Raw genomic sequence first — 20,517 nt, 5'->3', positions numbered from 1 at the left:
TAGAACACATGTTGGTAAGTTCAGTTGTTGTACATTGGCATTTACATGTATGTGCCCCTTATCTTCATGCATCAGGCCAAATAGAGCGTTAGGCTCTAAGTCTACACTGAACATCTTTATACGATACTGTGTGTGGATCTGCTTCATTAATATTTGAAAAGTTGAGTGTGTATAAGATGATGCTATCAATGACATTGACTTGACATCCAAATGTGGACTTTGATGATTATGAACATCTGATCATTTTAGAGTTTTGATTTGGCACATTTACAGTTACAGCCTTCTTAGACAGTAAAGATAACATGCTTCATTTGCCTTCTGAAACTGAAATGCCAAGATTTTATGTGCAAGAATGAAATTAAACGAAGATTAGATATTATTGCAAACGTCATCTTCAAATTACTTGTAGGAGAACTATATCCTGGGCAAGTCTCTTTCCCCCCCTGGGGCATTTACTATGAACTTGACCTTTGTGCTGACGATGGTACCTGTGGACATTCCTACGGGTTTCGGAACACATACGTGCTGCTGTCGCTGTCAATTTTCCATAGATTCTTGAGTTTAGGTTCCAGATTTGGTTGCTTCCATTTTCTTAGGAGAGAAACAGAGACGGTTTATGATACCGCATAAGGCATTGATTTTTTTCTCTTGCACTAACATACTTGTCAGGTAAGGTGGCATAATGTGCTTGCATTGTTTCAGGAAAAGGTTGAAGGTTTGATGAGTTATGTTGGAAGGCTGTCAAAACCTGCTCTCTAAGTCTCATAATTCTAGACAAGGCATAAAGTCAAGTAGACTTTAAGCACCACCTGACAGATGCATTGTTTATGGTACAAGTATCGTAGTGAAAACTGATCGAAGACAAGCGGATTTCAGTTTGACTACATTTCCACGATACGTCTTCATTCGCTGGTCTGTGCTTCTCTGGTTTTGCCTGTCTAAGACGTTAGATCAGTAAAAGTGCAGTGCTAATTTGATTTGCTAGGATTTACAGGGATGGAATGGAAGCTTGTCTCTTAGCAGGTGACAGTGCAATCCAATTTCATGCACGGGTACTTACATACTTACAGGTGAGAAGGTACACCACACGCAGGGAGGTTGGTTGCAGCAGCAACTTCATTATGTATCTTGGTGATCATGCATTGTCTTATACCACATGTGTCTTCAGTTTATGAGGCATTTAAAATCTTAGCCAGGCTTGGTATTTTCATTGCTGTTATATGTCCACTGCTAATTGCTAGATCAGAAGAAGACACTGGAAAATTTGTTTAAACTTACGCAATCTGAGAGGAATTCACCTGGGCAGATGATAAAGAATGCACAATCTGAGAGGTATTCACCTGAGCAGGTGATAAAGAATGCACAATCTGAGAGGTATTCACCTGAGCAGGTGAAAAAGAACTCGTGACCACTAGTTTTACCCCACTTCTCTGAATAAAGTTCATCCCATTGGTAATGAATGTGCATCTACTAGAAAGTAGTCTTGGACGTGGCCTACACAAATTATGACCAGAATGTTATGTGTGGTTTTTAAAGGAAACGTTTTAGAATGTTGAGAAACCAGACACTCTCATGGTTGGATACAAGAAGCTTGAAGGAGGTCATGTGTTAAGATTATCATTGGCAAGTCACATTGGCTTCTATTTTCTATAGGATTTGGAACCTATGATCATGGGTTCGATTCTGGTTCACCCTGATTATGTTTCTAGGTTGTCAGCACCATACCCGTGCTTGTTGGTTTCACCCCAGTGGTAAATGGCTGAAACATGTCAGTTTGGGCTTTGCTCCTTCATAAAGCTGTGATATAACTGGAATATTGGGCAGAGTGGCGTTAAACCCAAGTCACTCAGTCTTAACACTATAGTAGATTTGGAATGTCAAGAAGTGGGGAGGGGCATGGGACGGGTGTGGAGGAGGGGCATGGGACAGGGGTGTGGAGGAGGGGCATGGGACAGGGGTGTGGGGGAGGGGCATGGGACCGGGGTGTGGGGGAGGGGCATGGGACGGGTGTGGAGGAGGGGCATGGGACGGGTGTGGAGGAGGGGCATGGGACAGGGGTCTGGGGGAGGGGCATGGGACAGGGGTGTGGGGGAGGGGCATGGGACGGGTGTGGAGGAGGGGCATGGGACAGGGGTGTGGAGGAGGGGCATGGGACAGGGGTGTGGGGGGGGGGGCATGGGACAGGGGTGTGGGGGAGGGGCATGGGACAGGGGTGTGGGGGAGGGGCATGGGACGGGTGTGGAGGAGGGGCATGGGACGGGTGTGGAGGAGGGGCATGGGACAGGGGAGTGGGGGAGGGGCATGGGACAGGGGTGTGGGGGAGGGGCATGGGACGGGTGTGGAGGAGGGGCATGGGACAGGGGTGTGGAGGAAGGGCATGGGACAGGGGTGTGGAGGAGGGGCATGGGACAGGGGTGTGGGGGAGGGGCATGGGACGGGTGTGGAGGAGGGGCATGGGACAGGGGTGTGGAGGAGGGGCATGGGACAGGGGTGTGGAGGAGGGGCATGGGACAGGGGTGTGGGGGAGGGGCATGGGACGGGTGTGGAGGAGGGGCATGGGACAGGGGTGTGGGGGAGGGACAGGGGTGTGGGGGAGGGGTATGGGACAGGGGCGTGTGTGCATACCCCTGTTGCACAGTTTGCATACTCTTGGGTGGAGGTTCTTAGGGTTATCTAACATTTACCTAACAGAAGACTTTATAATATGAGGCAATCTGGCATCTGATGAAGCTAGGTTCACTGCACACAGCCAAGGAGAGGGTCCACAGTATGATTGCCTACTTGATGTGTTGCATGGTTGTGGCTGGCCCAAGTTTGAGTTCAGTGTTTTGTATGATAAAAACCCTTCTGCAAATGCACACTGCTTTTGCTCTTACAAAAAACGTGCAACACCATTTGTTAATCTCTTTTGTGAACATAAATGAGATGCAACCAGTTTACCACTCAAGACTCAGTAGGGACTCAGACCCCTCATGGCAGACGTTTTTTGAAGGCATTTTGCCATATTTGATTAATTCTGCTAAGTAAGATTGAATTCTTAGGTGATCCTCCAAGTTGCTTCAGGAGACTTAAAGGTGAAGAAGGTGGATGAGAGGGAGTAGATTTCAACATCAACAGCAGGGGTACCAATAGACATAATTGCATCTTGCTATCAGTTCGTGTAATCACTGATACAAGGTAAATCTTTTTGACATTGTGAAGTCAACTTCAGCCCTCCTCTAACATTGCAGATTGAACATAGTATCTGAAGGTCAGCTTTTTCAGACAATAAGCCTAAGTAATAAGGTCACATTGCGGTAGCACAGTAAATGTCAGAGCAGGCGAATACCCATGACTTGTCTTTATGCTTGTAGTCGCAGTAGGAGTTGCTGTGTTGAGAAGATGTCCTGCCCTTGTTCACGGGGATCCTACAGTTTTGTTACTTTTACCATTCCACTAGTATGTGCATGTGCTTGCCCGTGGAATTCGGTTTTTTTCTTCCTGGTCTCTGTGGGATATTGGCATTGTTGAAAACGAAGACTGCGTGACCCTTCTGGGGTGCTGGAGGGAGTGCAGCTGGTGTAGGGGCCAATGTTGGAAGATATGTGGTGTATCTGCTACCTGCAATATGCTGAAGAGAAGGCTAGGTCATTGCCCAGCTCATCGGTTTAATCATATCAGGAGAAAATTATGATTTGATACAGGTGAAGGTTAGGAAGTGAAAGCTGTTCAACTTCTGACTATTTTATGTGACAGTATTTATTGTTTTGACTTCATATTTGGGAATCTATTTCTTTGGTACTTGCTTAATGAGAACTCTTCTAATCAACACAGTTATTTTGTGGTATTATGTTATGGAAATTAAATCAGCAACATTCACTGATCATTAGACTGAGGAAAAACTTGAAATGATATGGTGCTCCCATATTTGGCTTAGGATTTGATTGTCATAGTACAAGATATATTTGTGGAAAAAGGCAATGGGCAGTACAAACAAAGTTTTATACCAGTTTTATGTTAATGATGAACTGCCTCTCTAGTTGTGTTTATACTATTTTCCATAGATATGTCAAGATTCATACCTGAACTGTCATCCTGATCTGAGAGGAGCTATATTTACTCCTCATAGTTGGGGGCGGTCGGGTAGCCTCGTGGTTAAAGCGTTCACTCGTCACACCGAAGACCCGGGTTCGATTCCCGACATGGGTACAATGTGTGAAGTCCATTTCTGGCGTCCCTCGCCGTGATATTGCTGGAATATTGCTAAAAGCGTCTTTAAGCCATACTCACTCACTCGCTCCTTATAGTTGAGTATCTTGGGAATGGATTGTATATCAATTCCCCTGCTGGAAGACTCGATTCGGTACACATTTACTTTGTCTAGGTAATTCTAGTTCATGGTGCTTATTATTATTGTCATGGCAAGGATGTCTCAGTGCGTCAGAGTATGTCCCAGCTAATTCTTTAGAAAGTTCTTCATTATTGTGTAAATCACCTATCTGTCAAGTCATGTTCAGAATGCTGTGCATATGAAAACAATATTTCTTGTGCAGTTGGTGACTGGCTTAAGTACATTCCTTGCAGCAATAACGACATGCTATCTCTCAAATTCCCTGACAAATGTCCCGTCTTTGAAACTTTTTTCTCCACAAATGATTCCGAACATCTTTGTCCTAGATCGCGCCAAGATGTTAATGTACTAAGCCCCATTATAGGACATGTTCAAAGGACGTGCATTATGAGGCTGATAAAAAAAAAGGCAAATCGTCCCAAACATTTTTTGACAAGACTTGGTGATTAGTTTTCTGGAAACCTGATGGCTTATTGACAAGTCTGAAAGAAGATGCCAGACTAAATTTGGTGCCCCACACCGTACACGTGGAGCCTATTGCTCCAACAGTTGTGTTGTGTTTTCCTGAATAAAAATATGGAGATCAGAGAGGTCTCCAGTGAAAGGCCATGTGCTAGCCATTGACACAGTGTATTGGTGTGTTGAAACTGACGTAGCTTAACCTATTTCATAATAGCACCAAGGTTTATTGTTTTCACCCTTGTGTGACTCGTAGATGCGATTTGGCCCTACTTGACAAACCATTGCTTCCAATACTGGAATGTGTACTTAGGAAAGGTCAAATGTTGCACACCATCCAAGGTAGGTCATGGGCCTCAAGTTGCCATGAGGAGAGTTCTGACATTAGACTGTATGTTACTGTAGTCAGGTGGATGGAGCATAGCTTTTAGTATCTTTTGACATGAGTTGTCATTGTTTATGTTGATAACAGACCAATTCTGTATAATTAGAGTCAATTTGCTATGCAGAGTTACATCCCTTTGGCTTTCCTGAAACCTATGATTCGACCTGATTGTTTGTCAGCACCATGCGCCTGATAATTTTGTTGTTTAACACTGAACTCAGCAATATTCCAGCTATTTGACGCTGGTCTGTAAATAATAGAGTCTGGACCACCGATTCCTGTTATTGACATCATGAGCATCGATCTACTCATTTAGGATGTGATGACATGTATCCCCTAAGTCAGCAACTCTGACAACCCAAACCCATTCATCGCTTCTTTCGACAACCTGCTCACAATATCTATCACTTGATTGTCTGAATCAGACTTGGTTATTTACGGACCACTGTCATTTCACTGAGTGTGGCATTAAACAACAAAACAACTACAATTCGTGGAAATTAAGGCCATATTGTATTTAATGAGATGTTTATTCCCAACACTGGAGATCAACCTTTCACCACTTTGGTGCATTGATACTGAGGGCAATTTATTACCCTTCAAATAAGCTGCAAAATTGGTTCGTTCTGAATGACATGGCAATACATGTATCAAGAAACCAAATCTGAAAGCAATATGCTTCATGTTACTTTTGCAAAGCAAAATAGGGGCGGTGGGGTAGCCTTGTGGTTAAAGCGTTTGCTCATCACACCAAAGACACAGGTTAGATTCCCCATAAGGGTAATGTGAAGCCCATTTCAGGTGTCCCCATCGTGATATTGCTAAAAGCGGCGTAAAACCATACTCACTGAAAAGCAAAAAAATGGAGGAAGAAACCAAGTTTGACTTACAGGTTTGAGTCTGCTTGCCCAACCCTGTCTCATTCTCCGTAGATTTCAGTGTTAATATGTGACTATGTAGACTAACATTAGCTGAGCTTACTTCACTGAACACAGTCTTCTGTACTCAGGCTTCAGAGTAGGGCTAAAGTCAAAGACGTTTGTTGTATGGCCTGGGAAGAAACTGTATCGAAAGTGAGGGAGTTTAACAGTATTACATTTATATCACAGCATGTCAACTTAATGTGGGAGGACAACCCGAAGTGATGAAGGTTTCTGAGGTTTACCACTTTGGTGAAACCCACGAGTATGGGTATGGCTCTGACAAACCTATAAATATAATCGGGTCAACTAGGAATCGAACCCACAATGATAGGTTTCTGTTGTACCCAAGGGATGCAACTCTGCATAGCAAATCGTGGTGCCTGAGACGACTGGGCCACCTGTGCCCCATTAAATCAAGAGCTACCACTTTCATTTCAATATGTATCAAGGACCACACCATCGTTCTATATTCTATAACCAGATTCCATTGCTGTGATACATCAGTAGATACCAGCAATTGTTGTGGATAATTTGGTCACTTGTCACCTCGATGCCTGCCATGTGCAGGAGGTGTTCCCGCTTGATCTACCTCGTGGCCTGATTCTTGCTGGGTAATTAACAAAGACCTAAGAACCTCCTCACATCTTTTCATGTTTGATCGGATTCGACCATCAGATGTGAGCTACACAATCTTTTCTGCCAGTCCTGACAACTTAATCAGCTTTTCCTGGACACGTTTGATTTCTTTGAGTCACCAACTTGACAAGAGAATTATGAATCTGAGAGGACGTGGAATTATGTCGAAGACCCAAGATAGCAGTGTAATGCCTCGCATAGCTTCTCGTGTGACTGTTACAGACATTTTAACACGCAAAATAGCCCTAGAAATGTCAAAGGCACCAATGGTCACTTACTGGGCTGGTAAGTACTGTCCTAGCTAAGATCCAAGCCGTCTGGGCGGAGATCAGGGAATTATGAAAGGAACAGTTTTGTGTGATTCTTAATGTTATCATTTTGGAACAGTATTGTAACGCTATCACTACATTGCATCTGATAGGAAACAGAATTTCATAGATTAAATCCCTTGAATATGGTTGTAATGAGGGCAGTTTGTCATGAATGTGCATGAGAATTTTGATTAAGACAATGGTGAATAAACTGATATGATAATGGCTGGGTTTCAGTTTCATTTGCCTTTAATTCATATTCTAATCATGATATATGATTCTTTAAGAATTAAAGGCTTTCATGTTAATGCTTGGAGAACATTGTGGCTGGTGTGATAGTTTTGTTTGTGGAGTTATTTCCCTTGGTTTGGTTTGTTTTCATTTCAACACTTTGTAGCCAGGAGTGTCTTATCCTTGCTTTTTCATGTGTGAAACAACTGATCCGTTGTATGTGTAAAAAACAAGATGTTCTTTCCATGCAAAAAGCCAATCATCTTGAGTGAATATAGTTTTACATTGTACATTAGCCTGGGAAATCTTGCAGTTATATTGAACTGAACTGATTTGAATCGAGAATTGATGACTGATCAGGGTAGAACTTCATACAAATACAGCCAGATCCATGGTGATCTTCTTTTCATCACCAAGTGATTGTTACAGTAAGGCACCTGTAATGGGTCAACAAAATGGAAGTGTTAGAGAAGTGAAGATATGAGTTATCTCCCCTGATCGGGTACTTTAGTCCTTTAGGTAGGAGAGTCCATCGACACTTGACCCGTACCGAAATACCCGTCAGAGCCCTAGGTTACAGACACTTTCGTTCATGTGAATAGTGAAGTTTGGATAAAAACACTGATTCTTAAGGTCTTCTGGAGTTGGGTGTTCCATCTATAGGGCTGTTTGCTCTTACCTGTGTGCTGGGAAAAACTGCTACTCCTGATTTCATATGAATCAGGTTTATGACTGTTTGATGACCTGCAACAACAGAAAACAGTTTGTCTGAATGATACATAATGCAGTGTTCTACTCTACTTTCTTGTTTACTAGAATATGTTGCATGCAATGGAACCTTTGTTTTCAACAATGACAACCGACATTACACTTCATTACCAATAGCATTGAGTGGTATACGAGTTCTCCATGTCTTAAGTGTTTATTTGAACCATTTAACTTTCCTTGAATGAGATGAGCTGCTACTGAGGCGTCCTTTATCTGTTGGTGGCAATTTCCACTTGACTTACTGCCAGATATCTGAAATCTTTGCACAATGGATGACAGAAGGCAAAAAAACTGAAATAATGAATTTTGTTTTTCCAGAACCCATAAAGCTCATGTTTACTGCCAGCCAGGAGCCCCAGGAACATCATTCGCTTGTAGCCCACAGTCATATACATTACTAAAAATATTCCAGCCAAAGTTTCATGTTTCGTTTAGAGGAAGGTCCTGAATAAAGACATACAAACAGCAGGAGAGCTTGCACATCAACATACTACCATATGTTCCAGATTTCTTTGCAAGTTAAATTGATGGGTGTGAGCATGGTAGAAGTCGAGGCCTATAGGTGGAGCAGGGCTTCTTCCATGAGATAGTATAGGCTGATGTGTGTGCAAGTCTGTGGTATAAACATTGGTACTATTGGGGCCATCATTGTATGAACACTGCATGAACACGGCGCCGAGTTCGGGGTTCCATGTTGGCTTCCTGTGAAATGTGTTGCCCATACACCAGGTGAATCAAGTTTATGTTTTGACAATCGTACATACACGTTCAGGATTTCGAGAAGCTGGGTTCTGCAGTTTCGAAAACATTACGGGTTCATGAGTGTGAACCAGTGTTAACCTTGCTCCTGGTTTTGTGTATGAAGATGTTTTGTTGTGACGTTGGTTCAGTTTCTGCTGGTGTTTGTATAGATATGCATATTTTCCCCTTCATTTACCATCCTTGCAATCATTGCCGTACTGCTACGTACTGGCTGTAGTTGATTTTATTCACACATGATAATTCTGTTTAACATGCATGTTTCATCAGTGTGAAATGCAGTATGTTTGTTCAGGTACAGACAGCACCTAGTGTATGTCATATTGTGCTGATGGACCGAGACATCCAGTGGATTCACATGTATCAGAATGTTACCTGGGTGTTAAACAGACCTTTCAACATACTTCATCTAGTCTTGTTTTGTACTTACTGATTTCCCGATAAAAATGTGTGAGAATGTTACGCATTGTGTTAAATGGGCCTTTTAACATTATTCATGCAGACTGTTTTGTGCTTGCTAAGTGAACGTCTTTCACACGTGCAGGATATCTTTCTGCCGGTGGAAATGGCTGCCAACTTTGACATGCTGGATTCATATTCAAAGACAGTTTGTCAGTGAAATATGTTTTTAGGAAAACCCATGTCTCAACGTGGCAATTACTAGGTTTCTCATGACAGTGTTAACCCTTTTGCAGTTAGGGTATGGCTGGCCAAGTGATTTGAAGACTACAACTCCTTGAGTTTTTCCCCATACTTACCTCTGGTAGTGGGATGAATCCCGTATTCACTCGGAGCCTTGGTGCCTGTAGGGATTCTGGGTTAGGATTGGTCTCCTGCAACCTATAGTGGGCAAATGGATCAGGTGGTCAAGCTAGGTTTTTTTTTTAAGTCTGCAGCGTTAGAAATTGGCACTAGTCCTGTAGTCCTTGCCAAACTGCCCAATAGTTAAGGTATCCTAAGGACTAGTAGAAATTTGCCATTTTTAAGGGTTTTGCTATATGTTATCATTATAAGGACTAGTTGACTAAATATGTTAGTTTCTACCCCTGGTCTGCCATCATTTAGCTGGAATATTGTCGTGTTACACAACAAATGAACAAATCATGATTCATCTAGCAACACAAGCCAGTTATGGTTCCACGAGCATGATCAGCATGTGTGACCACATCCTGGTCCCTATAGCATAAAGCTGATGTAGCTATAGGAAGCAGCAAATCTCACTCCACTAATTATTGCACAATAAAACACACGCACTTTGCAAAATAAAAAAATATAAAATAAAAATACCTGATCTCCATACTTGAAACAGTAACTCTAACAAAGGCATTTGAAGTTGAAGATCATGAATACATGACAGTTTTTGTGTGGATAACAACTTCTTTTGTTCTTTGTGATGGGGTTTCAGAGATACTTTTTGACCCTTTGTCAACTGTTAAGTGGATCGATGCTCATGATATTAATCACTGGATTGTCTGGTCCAGGCTTGATTATTTACAGACCACTGTCCACAGACCACTATAGCTGGAATATTGCTGAGTGTGGCGTTAAACAACAAACTGACCAACCAACTTTGTCAGATGAATTAAGAGGAAAGAACATAGTGTTTTCATTCACCTCATGAAGGAGCAAGAAGTAGCTCTGTGACATTGTAACAAAGAATAAAAGAAGTTGTGATCCATAAAAAGTGTCAAAATAGTAGGATCATATTCTATGAAGACCGCCTCCATAATCTCGTGAATAGAGTGTTTATCTGGGGACCATGATGGTTGCAAAGTTCAAAGATGGTACTAGTTGTTACCCTGCCTGGCGCTTGGCATTAGGGGCTTATACAAGGACTGTTAAACTGTGGCATGGTATCTCAGTGGGCTAGCACTTTGAAACCAGCATTAGTTAGATCTTGTACAAGCAACCGCACATACATGTGCAAGCAGTCGCTGTATAAGTATAATAAACTTAAATACAACGTTAAACCCTCTCTATCATATTCTGTGAATGCTTATTCATGCTGGCACAGATCCAATGGGCAGAAATTATGAATTACAATATAATGCAGTTTCGGACAGTTGTCATGTTCCATATGTTCTGTGTATACATCCTGATGGGGGAAGAAACAAGGTGGGATGAATTCTGTTTCCTTCCCTGACCCATGTGGCATCAATTATCACATAAATGGAAGCAAGGAATGAGAGATAGATGGGTCAGCTAGGAGGCCTTGACAGAGATTATTACTTGGAGTGGGAGGTGGCCATTGCACATGGCCCTCTATCTAGACACTGCACATGGGGTAGTAGAACTAGCCATCATTCTATTTCATTCTAGTTGGGGAACATACTAGAGTAACGACAAGTCTCTCAAAATATATAATTTTGATTGAAACCATCACCACATTTGAATTGAAAAGAAGCCCAGTGATATGGGAGAACTTGTGAAAAATCTAGACTTGTTTCATTTAGGGCTCTAGCATTACAGGAAGGGATGGCGGAATGGAAAATAATATGGTTCAGTGACTGTGAGACAGACTAGGCGGCATTCCATCATTGCCTGAGAGGTAACTGTATGAAACCCTGACCTGCTCCACAACTGGCAACTTGGCATCAAAGGTCTGCATTAAATCAAAAGGATTTGGGACCCAATCAATCAAGGGCTCCCCAATAGATCATGTATAGGGGTCATTAGTTTCAAACCTTTTATGTATGTTCTATTATAAATGATTTTTTGTCCTGTCTCATCTCTTTATATCATTTTCCACATCCATCTGCTCTTACCTGTAATCGCCCCAAGGAATTTGAACCTCACAAACATATAGTTCCTGAAGCCTGTTCTAGGTATTTTCAGCCTAATGTTGCTGCCCTTTAGTTAAAAGTGCTCTTTGAACCCAACAATCAGGGTAGCCAAGAGCTAAGTGTGTTCATTTGTATATATCCTGAGTGTAAATCCTCACTAAAGGGTACGTAGTTCCTGAAGCCTGTTCTAGGTGTGCTAAAAGTGCCTTATGAAATCTTGTCTCATGTTCACTTGGTCAACTACGAAGGTAGGATATAGTAGTCCATGCTTTAACTAATGCTGACTTACCTGTGTTATGTTGAGTACATGCATAATATTGCCTAAGTCTTTCTATGAACATACTTTCTTCGTAAAATACAGATTCTAGTACTTTTTAGGTCTTTCTGTCATTCATTGAGAAACCATAGCTGAATTCCCACAATTTGGCCTGAGGCCTTGTTCTCTCATGCTTTCATTGTTTTGGGTTGTTAGAACTATGGTAATTAAAGAAAATAGATAAGAATAGTGATTAAATAAAACTGGTGCGATTCCGATAATTCAAACAGGAACTGTCTAACCCTATTTGTTAAAATCCAATATATCAGTCTTAAATATTATGTTCTAAGTTAAATCAGTTCTGACAAATGGGTAACACATGAAGTGATGTTGGAGAGAAATGTTATTAAGCAACTGCACATGGTATAAACATTGGGAAGGTTTGATGCCTCTAAAGTGTTCACTTAGAACATTCAATTACTTAAGTCACCCACCATTTGGATCAGCTTATGTTTTTATGGGAACAAGGAGTTTCTGTATTTAATAAAGTGCTCACTTTCCTGAACTCATCATGTGCTTCGGGCTGAAGCAATTTTCCTGTCATTTTGTGACCTCCACCTTGTGAAGAGTTCTTCAAGGGAAGCAATTGGAATATGTGTAACTGAGAGGCAAGCATGGAGCTCTCTTTAGATGTGATGTGTGTAGGTAATTCCTTACTTACGTGGCCTTGGGTTGTGGATTCAATTGTGTTGTCACAAACTGCGCCAAAAACTTTGAGATGGAGAAGTGATGAGAAGAAACTTGAGCACAGTCCTGATTTGGCTGGGAATGCAGCAGTGTGGGGAGTTATCACATGTCGGTATATTAAAGGAAGGAATTAGAAAGAGACATATAAGGTACATGAATTAGTCTAAAACCGTGTACCCTATTCTGATGGACAACTGTCACTATGTGCTCAAGTCAGGGATATTTTCTTGCATGTCAGTCGAGATATAGTTTGACCCTTGTGGATGGGAAACTGTTGTTCATTTAGGGACCCAGATACTAAAATTACATCTGATTTTCATTCCTTGGTATGACTGAAAACAGTTAAGGAAACAGATGTTGTTTGGTAAATAAACAAAAGATATGATTAGGTGGCGGAGGGGTTTCCACTCTCTGATACATGCTTGTCCTGACCCACCAGTTGGAAAAGAATTGTATCTGGAAGCAGCTGCCATACACTGAAATCTGGGGTATTTTGCCCATGTACAGTTTCCATACATCTGTCATCACAGCACTGTTGGAATAATCCTTATGCCAGACACCTAGCTTGCAGGCCAACTTGCAGGAAGTCAGCAAGTCATGGCAGCATCATGGCAGCATCATGGTGATAGTGCCTCCCAGCATCTGACAGACTGACTGACAGCGCCAGTGTTGACAGACCAACTCAAACACTTCTTCTGAACATATCATCACCAAACAATTACAAGAAGAAGAATGTTCTGTTTGCCCCAAAAAGTGATTGTAACAGGAACACATGCATGATCATTGATAGTGGAACAATAGTTGCACAAATTGGTCAGAAAAGACAAGAGTTGTTGGAAAGGAAATGTAGTATCTAGAATTGTTTGTTTACCTGCGATATGTAAAAATATTTTCTCAGATGATGAGAGGTGTATAAATAGTTTTTGTAACTTTTTTTCATATTGATTAACATGTGTTTGAAATGCGTCTTGTGAAACTGCAAGGAAGTTGAAGACACGTTTCCATTTAGAAACCTTTTTCATTAATATTTCCAGTTCCAATACAGTTGGTTGGTTAGAGACTCATTATGTCCCACTGTAGTGTTTACCAACATCAAAATTCCACAAATTTGCTTTTGTCAGAGATTTCAAGCTCAAAGGCTTTGTAGAATCAATCCCTTCCAGATGCTAATGGTTTCATTAATAAACAAGATAATGAAATATGTAATAAACATAAATCTTCAAAATCGGCTCCTCACTTCCTCATGTAAATTCCATGCCCCAGCTGGCTACCATCATGGAATGGATGATGCCTCAATGGTGGAGGGGTAAGAATGGGCTGGAGAAGGGGCCTGTGGTTGATGTATCTAGCAGCTTGTTGGCCATTTGTGTCACCCTGATGAGAGAAATATCAAAGAGCTGACTACTCCCTTGTCATGTGTTTGTCAGGACTCCTTCAACAAAAGTGCTTTCAAATTAGTGGTCCAAGCCACATGGCTGCTGTCAAATAACCTGCCCAGATTGGTAGTGATACAGCATTTAGTTTTACAAGAAGCTTGTCTTGGATGATTTTATGCATGTCAGATATGATTAGTGGCAGGAGTTATTTAAGTAAGGACCTCTTTGAATTGAATTTGGTAGAGGCAGTCCACAAGGAACTAAAAGTAAATTTTAGATTTTGTGTTTACTTGGAGATTTCCTGCAAGAGCTGGTTCATGAATGTGGTGTGTAAGACTGATGAGTTAAAAGGAGAGAAATATGTAAAACTGTTCTGATTTGTTTAACACTGCACTCAGCAATATTCCAGCTATATGGCGGTGGTTTGTGAATAATAGAGTCTGGTCCAGACAATACAGTGATTGACATAATGAGCATTGATCCACACAATTGGGATACGATGACATGCATCAACCATGTCAGCGAGCCTAACCACCCGATTCTGTTAGTGACCTGTTTCGACATGCATGATCACCTTATACAGCAAGCATACTGAAGACCTGCTCTGCCCCTGTATCATGCCTCGCAGTTGAAGTGAGATGAATAGGAGAAATATATATATTACCTATCAAGGAAGGAATACTAGTAAATAGGGTTGAAAAACAGATTATATCAAGGAGAATTTCATAGCCAATGAATGTGGATAACTTTCCTGCAATCTGGTAAAATGATGTAAAGTATATGTTAACACAGAAATTCACATGTGTACTGATAGTGTAAATGATATGCCAGAGCATAAGAAGTTAGCTCGTGCCGTAACCATTCCAAGGTCCATTCATCTAAGGTGATCGTAATTCCCATTCTTTTACATGGCTTACAATCGTAGTGCAAAAATCGCTTTGTGGAAGCGGGCTCTACTCTCCTAACCTCACAAGTTCCCACTGGAGCTGTGAACCATTCATACCTGTATCCTCCACAACAAGATAGCTTCCCATCGACTACAGCCCTGGCCAGATTCAATTAAAACAAATTGGCCGAGATTACTGCACAGCTACTAGAGGAGCAGCGTCCTGGTGCGCTTCCTCCTCGGCTTCAGAGGAAGTCTTATCTGGGGCTAGCGGCTCTGCTGAAGATGCTGCATGGTCACTGCAGGATAGCAGATAAAGCCAGATACAGGCACATGTACAACACAGGCTACAGGAATAGGGTGGCCGTCTAGATACCTGCTACCACAGGGCTGCTGACAATGTGCTAATTAGCCCTTGATTGAATGCATGGGCAGTTGGCGCACTTGCTGTATGGTTGTAAGTATGGTGTAATCACTGCTTGCTCTGTACTGGATACTGTGTTAATGGGAAGATGATGTAATGATTGGGGAGAGTGGACAGATGGCAGAGGACTTGTTTGGTAGTTTCACGGGTATGGTAGTTTCACGTGTATGGATTGGAATGTTTGTCAATGTGTATTAGTGTGGTGGATCAGTCATGACTATATTGTACTAGTATTCACATGTTAATTACTGTTCAAAAGGTATTTTATGATGTTTCAACTGAAATTGTAAGTGAACATATTTTTAGGATACATTTTGTAGCCCTAGAGCAAATTATCCCAAAGTTGCTGTTTTGGTTGAATTTGTGACAATACTTGATAAATGAAATGTTAGCGTCCCAAAGTGTTTACATGGTTATATTTATTTCATTTTTTCTGTGTCATACACGAAAAGGGGAAATTGTTATAAATAATCTATCCTTGAAACATTTCAACTGGAAAGAATCATATTGTTCAATATTATGGTGAAATATTTTTGATAAATATGACAAGTATATGCCCATTTTGAATTAGCGTTTAGGATTTTCTTACATTCATCATGAATTCTGTCCGGAAATGGCAGGAATTGTTATATTGATAAAGGATATATATTTTTCCTTGTTAATTTAAATAGTATCAAAATGTGTGACTATGTGTCGAGATTGTTGGTTATTCTGACCGACAGTGCGAGAGAGTGCATTGTACAGAAGCAGATGTGCTTGTGTTTTGGTTTGGGTGTGAAGCGCCACCTGGGGAAGCCATCATTGATAAGCTAATCAGGCCATGAAGATTAGGTACTGAATCAGGTGGGCTTTGTACACCTGTTCAGGTAATGCAGTGTTGAAGGTTGACTACATTTCTTGGATTATTTTGTGAAAGGTAAAGTCAAGTTTATTTTAAATGTGCCCACTTTATGACTTTGATCAGAAACCATACAGTCTATGAAAGGCATGTAGAAGTGATACACATAAGTAAGAGAATTTATGGATGTCAACTTCTTTATTATGAGGAACACAACATTTCGGAGAATGTGCTTACTCCTTCATCAGGGGAATTCTCAAGTAAGCATATTCTCTGAAATGTTGTGTTCCTCATAATAAAGAGGAGAACATCCATAAATTCTCTTCTTTAGAAACCACAGACCCCATTCTTCCACAATACCAAAATTCAGAAGACAAATGATTCTTTTTCTTGATAATAAATCAGTCTGTTCAGTCTAAAAAAATATAGCTAGATTTATTGATTCAAGTTTTGAGCTTAGAAGATGTAAAAGAAACAAAAATTATTATTAATGGCAGTAAATAAGGTCAGAACAAAGTTTCTACTGTTCATCTTTGTGTGTAGCTATTTATCATTGGTGTCACCAGTAACTAACTGTATAGTAATGTTCATGTGAATAACTTATATGATTGTGTACACTTGAAATGGAATAAGAAAGCATCCTTCCCCGTGAAACAGGGTGACTTTCCCAATCAGGTTGCTGCTGAACATTTTCAATCACTGAGGTCTCAATGTACAAACTATATGAATATGGATTCTTATTAAATGGTTTAGGGTGTTTCCAGAATCATGCTTTCAGCAGTATTAAACAATTGTTTATAGAAGTCAGTCAGATTTGGAGGACCCAATTTCGCACTCTGTATAGATTTGATTAATAAATTAATCATTGTATACTCCATGCAACTTATATTTGATGATTAGTTTCAAGATAATTATATTGTTTTTTTAGCAATTCTGTGACAGTTTTGCTTGAAGTTATGTTTTGAAATACTTTTTCACATCTATGCAGAAATGTAACGTGGTACAATTTGTTGAAATAACTGAACTGTTATGTGTGCGTTTACTGCAGCTCTTACAACTGTTAAGACAACATCAGTAAAGTTTTTCTTTTATCTCATGTGCTGTCAAAATTACATTTGAAATCTCACCTTTTGTTTCTTGACGACTTACCTGTAAAAAGCCATTAGTTTGAGTATACTTAAACAAGGTGTTTTGAGCTGTAAAAACACTAACTGTAGTACTTACCCAGGTCGTTACAACGAGATGTTTCAGTCTCGGTTGAAATGATTCTGAACCCATTGTTCTAGAAGTAGGTAAGAACACTTTTACAGGTGGCTGGTGTTTTTATGGCATTTCCTAATTGTCAGAGTTGTTTGTGTATTAGGGAGAGTAAACAATCACTCCATCGCTGCTCCATTAGCTAGCCGGGACACACAGGTAACATAATATCTCTGTAGACGGGGGTGGGGCACGGCTTAGCTTACTGCTGTCGCTATTCGTGGTTTGTACAACAAGGTGAGAGGTTTTGTTTACTTTTTACACAAGATGAAGAATTTGAAGAGTTTAAATGTTGGTTTAACTTAAACATTACTTTAGTCTGTTTGAATGTATTATTAGAGCTTACAAGAGTTTCATTTTAAAGCCAAGTTTGTTTATTACGTTTGATAACCGAATTGGAATATATCGTGATAATATCTTAGATGATTTTATAAAACAAATTTGGGAGACATTTTTCATGCAATACCTGCATTATACACAATTTCTATCAAAAATATGAAAAGGAAGGGTATGCTAAATTTCTAATTATGTTTGTGAATATGTTTGTTAATCTTTTTCAAACAACCCAACCAAAATTATGATAATACCAAAGTTTGTGATATCCTATTGATGTCTGTTATAAGGTTAGTTAATTTCAACTAGACTTACATGTTATGAATTGGCTGAGCTTGTCTTCATTGAGAACAAGGAGAATCACGGGCACTGCAGATCGGGTAGAAGTTGACTGTCTCCAACAGATTCTATACATGTATAGGAGGAGTAGCTCTCACAACTGACACACCAGTAGTGTAGACTCCGGCAGCATGCTGCCATTTAGGGATGTATGACTACAGAATGTATACAACTAACTTGTCAGCCTCTACAAGATTGATCAAAGGGATCGTCAGATCATGGTATTAAAAAAAGGTTGTGTGTAGGCAAGATAACCATACATGTAATCTGAGATAGAGCATCTCCCTTCAAGAGGCTTGGCTGGGAGATGGGGGGGGGGGATCCTATAACTTTAGGGTGGGGAGAGGCTGGCCATGAAGCTCGGTTCTGGTTGAGAGGATGGAATTGGGGTGGGAGCCCCTCCATGAAGCTTTGATTGGGGGGGGCTCGCCTTGCAGCTTGGTTTTGGAAGGAGGAGGCTCGCCATGAAGCTAGGTTTCAGGGGGAGGCTCACCTGGGAAGGTTGTTGCAAGTACATCTTGGGCTTGTGTTCTGTGTTCTGGCAGCAGGTGGGATAAGAAAGAGATAGGGGGGTCGGGGGAATGCTTGTTTGGGGGTGGGGGGTAGTATGTTCCTTGGAGAGGTTGGGAGTCTTGGTGTGTCGATATACTTGTTTGAAGGTTTAACAAATTCATCATGAGGTGGGATGAGATATAGAAATTGGCAGTGTTCTTGAAATGTTTAACAATGTGATTGAGGCAAGTCCACAAAGAAAGGGGTTCATGAGTGTGTGGGGTTTGTTTGAAAGATAGCCAGCATCCCATACTATTTTAAGATGATCAATCTGTGTGAAAGAGGCATCACTGGGGGAATTGCATTGAATGCATGCATTATCAGAACTCAAAGAGAATTTGTAAAACTTGAGGAGAGTGGTTCATAACATAAAACAAGTGTTCAAGTAACAGTGTTGTTTCTTTTGTTTTTCTTACAGGTACATATATCTGTACTCTGCCTCTTAGCATTTATTCACCCCATGAAGGAGCACGAATATTCTCCAAAATGTGTTCCTCATATTAATCTTTGGGTTTTTTACATCTTCTAAGCTCAAAACTTGAATCAATAAATCTAGCTATTTTTTTTAAGATTGAACAGACTGATTTATTATCAAGTAAATGAATCATTTGTCTTTCGAATTTTGATATTGTTGAAGAAATGAGGTCTATGGTTTCTAAGGAAGAGAAATCATGGATGTCAACTTCTTTATTATGCAGAACACAACATTTCAGATAATATGCTTACTTGAGAATTCCCCTGATGAAGGAGTAAGCACATTCTCTGAAACGTTGTGTTCCTCATAATAAAGAAGTTGACATCCATAAATTCTCTTACTTATGTATATCACATCTACATGCCTTTCAAAGACTTAAACGGGTTACAGACACTAATATTTAAGTCTGAAACTTGTGGTAATCTTAAGGGACTTTTTTTCTCTCCCCAAATCTGTCTTTTTTTATGGTACCACTTGTGTAAAATGAGCTGCTGACTACTTCAGTATGCTTTGTGTGACCAGCATTTCTTAGAAAGTGGAACTGTGGATGTTCTGGCATATTGTCTTAGAGGCTGCATTACTTTCTTACTTATACTTTGGAGATTTAACATGCGCTTTCCGACTGATGCGTATTTCGCACACGGGCCAGGCCAGGCCATTTAATGTGTTTCCGAAAGGGGCGAAAGTGGTGTGTGCAACCCAAGAGAGGGGTTGTTTATATAGAATTTGGGAATTTTGAGATTTGGAATAGATGCTGATAGGGTTGGGGAGGAGAACTAAGGGAGCTGGGTATGGTGGATGTTTGTTTGTTTATGTGATTTTGATTTGGTAGATTATTGTGTCTTTAGACAGGGGCCACATGTACAGTTCTACCAAGATGGTAATTGAGGGAGCAGATTGGTAAGATACAGATGGGTATTTGGGGTGGGGAGGAATGTGTAACAGGAGCAGATTGTCAGCAGGGGTAAGTTATTTGTGCATACTGGTAATATAATACCCCACCCCCTGCAAGTGATCAGAGCAGAGGGGGAGGGGGCGGGGGCAATTAGGGGGGCAATCTGTTATTGCATCAAACACAACTGAGATGCTAATTAGTAAATCAGTTCAAGAAGTTGTCTTTTCTCTGTCTCAGCAGGATTTATGATGGACCAATCACAATTCGACTCATGATATAACAGTCCAATATACACATATCAGTGGCATATATAGGGGCTATAAGGGCCATAAACCAGTCAGTCTCAGTATCTTTGGTGTACCTTCCAGACAATAGGATCAGCCCTTGCTACGCTCATTTACAGGTAAACACATCATTTGCCAGCTCTATATCAGAGACTTAATGTGCTGTGATGCTATTGTACTAGTTGTATGGCCCGGACTCTTGTAATGTGGTACTTTAGGACATGAACTGTTGTCAGTGTGATTGCTACATCATGGAGCCTGACTGCTCCT

General features: G+C 40.7%; 2 protein-coding genes across 12 annotated transcripts in view; both read left to right on the top strand.

The window, feature by feature from the left end:
- The window catches only part of LOC139463861 (poly(rC)-binding protein 3-like), a 348,995-nt gene that overhangs the window by 277,968 nt on the left and 50,510 nt on the right, over positions 1-20,517 (top strand). The window contains exon 1 of one of the 11 annotated variants that reach the window (XM_071245248.1): positions 15,126-15,307. The exons of the other annotated variants lie outside the window; for them this stretch is intronic. The gene's annotated coding sequence lies outside the window, so the exon portion shown is untranslated. Of the gene's footprint in view, positions 1-15,125; positions 15,308-20,517 lie in introns of those variants that run through there. 11 annotated transcript variants of the gene reach the window in all.
- Positions 1,897-3,101, top strand: LOC139464196 (uncharacterized). Its single transcript, XM_071245724.1, has 2 exons — positions 1,897-2,598; positions 3,042-3,101. Exons 1-2 carry the CDS (start codon positions 1,897-1,899, stop codon positions 3,099-3,101), a joined length of 762 nt encoding a protein of 253 aa, XP_071101825.1.

Source organism: Haliotis cracherodii, unplaced genomic scaffold, assembly GCF_022045235.1.
Source record: "Haliotis cracherodii isolate W230 unplaced genomic scaffold, xgHalCrac1.p SCAF_16, whole genome shotgun sequence".
In the NCBI taxonomy this organism is placed as follows: domain Eukaryota; kingdom Metazoa; phylum Mollusca; class Gastropoda; order Lepetellida; family Haliotidae; genus Haliotis; species Haliotis cracherodii.
This window is presented reverse-complemented; position numbering and strand designations above follow the sequence as displayed.